General features: G+C 35.4%; 1 protein-coding gene across 1 annotated transcript in view; it reads right to left on the bottom strand.

Annotated features, from left to right (window-relative positions):
* The window catches only part of LOC107573435 (transmembrane protein 255B-like), a 4833-nt gene extending 3654 nt beyond the window's left edge, over positions 1-1179 (bottom strand). Inside the window, exon 1 of the mRNA XM_016259871.1 lies at positions 1117-1179. Within this exon, the coding sequence (XP_016115357.1) occupies positions 1117-1179 (63 nt within the window). The remainder of the gene's footprint in view (positions 1-1116) is intronic.
* Between the last annotated feature and the right edge of the window lie 532 nt (positions 1180-1711).

The following is a 1711-nucleotide window of genomic DNA, read 5'->3' on the forward strand; positions in this document are numbered from 1 at the left end:
TTCCAGAAAAGGCTAGTTTAATGTTATTGCATTGGACTAAAACCTACTGACTTTGCCCACAGCTTACCAAAATTGTGCTATTTTGACTGATTGATCGCAGGCCAATCAGTCCACAAATTATCCACAAATAATTACTTAATTAATCAAATTAAAATCATTTTAACCCAAAAACTAAGAATTTTTGTCAAAGTGATCCACAATTCCATCCAAACCAGTGTCTGCTAAATTAATAAATGTAAATATAGCCAAAATTGTCAGCAAATATTGTTTTTCACTCAGAAACTGAATATTGCCAGAATTACCCATAAATAATGTTTTTTTTTTACTCAAAAACGGAATATTAGCAAAATTATCCACAAATAATGCTTTTTCACTCAAACTGAATATTGGCAAAATTACAGACAAATATTTTTTTTACCCAAAAACTGAATATTGGCAAAATTCTATGAATTATTTTTTTACTCAAAAACGATTATTGACAAAATTATCCACAAATAATGCTTTTTCACTCAGAAACTGAATATTGCCAAAATTGCAGACAAATATTGTTTTTCACTCAGAAACTGAATATTGCCAAAATTACAGACAAATATGTTTTTTTTTTTACTCATAAACTGAATATTGCCAAAATTACCTGTAAATATTTTTTACCCAAAAACGGAATATTGGCAAAATTCTATGATTTTTTTTTTTGTTTTTACTCAAAAACGATTGACAAAATTATCCACAAATAATGCTTTTTTTACAAAAAAAAAAAAGTATACTGCCCAAATGAACTGCCAATAGTGCTTTTTTTCACTCAAAAACTGAGATGCATATGCTCAAATCAACAAGTCCCTCAAAAGATTGAACCCAAGGTTTGGTGATTGGAGAGATTTACGAGCAATTTTTAAAAGGCAGGTCATTTTCAAGCAGCAGCACAGCAAACCATTAATGCCAACAAAGAACCTTTATTTTTAAAGCGTGTGAATAAAAGTGTCTGCCGAACCGATGATCAGACTGAAGTCATGTTCATATCTGACCAGCAGAGGGAAGCAGAGCACATGATCCTTCAGTGAGTCAGTGACTGATAAACAAAGCCATAATCATCAGTGTGTGGATTTCAGATGAGCTCACCTCAATGTAGTAATTATCATAGCTGTAAGAAGAGCTGGAGTAAAACTCACAGCGGCCCTCCATCAGCGGCCTCCTGTCCTGCACACACACACACACACACAGTACAGTACTCATCTCAGGACTGATGTTTGATGAGCAGCAGGTGAACAGATACTCACGATGAACTCAGCCGCGATGATGCCGTCGATGATGGAGCAGAGGAAACACGACACGACACCCAGACTGATGAAGATGATGGAGGCCACCAGCTGACACACACACACACACACACACAGTTAAATCACCACCGCATGAAGGACACACACGTGAGGAGATGAGAAAACAACATCATTATATCCCCAGATGAATCACATCTCAACCCCAAAATCAAACAAAAATTATTAGATCAAGTATAATTGTGCATCTTCACAAGCCTCCAAAACATCTCACATCTGAGGAGCATTTATTTCTTCATTGGATTGCACTGCATTATATGTTTGGAGCATTTCAATCTCATCTTACGGAGACATGTTACTGGAGAAATAGAGCGAACAGTGATATTTAGATCTTTTTATGTCAGTCTCTGCTGTACTGTTAGAAAGATCTCATCAAGAAA

Source organism: Sinocyclocheilus grahami, unplaced genomic scaffold, assembly GCF_001515645.1.
Source record: "Sinocyclocheilus grahami isolate Dianchi unplaced genomic scaffold, SAMN03320097.WGS_v1.1 scaffold1943.1, whole genome shotgun sequence".
Classification (NCBI taxonomy): domain Eukaryota; kingdom Metazoa; phylum Chordata; class Actinopteri; order Cypriniformes; family Cyprinidae; genus Sinocyclocheilus; species Sinocyclocheilus grahami.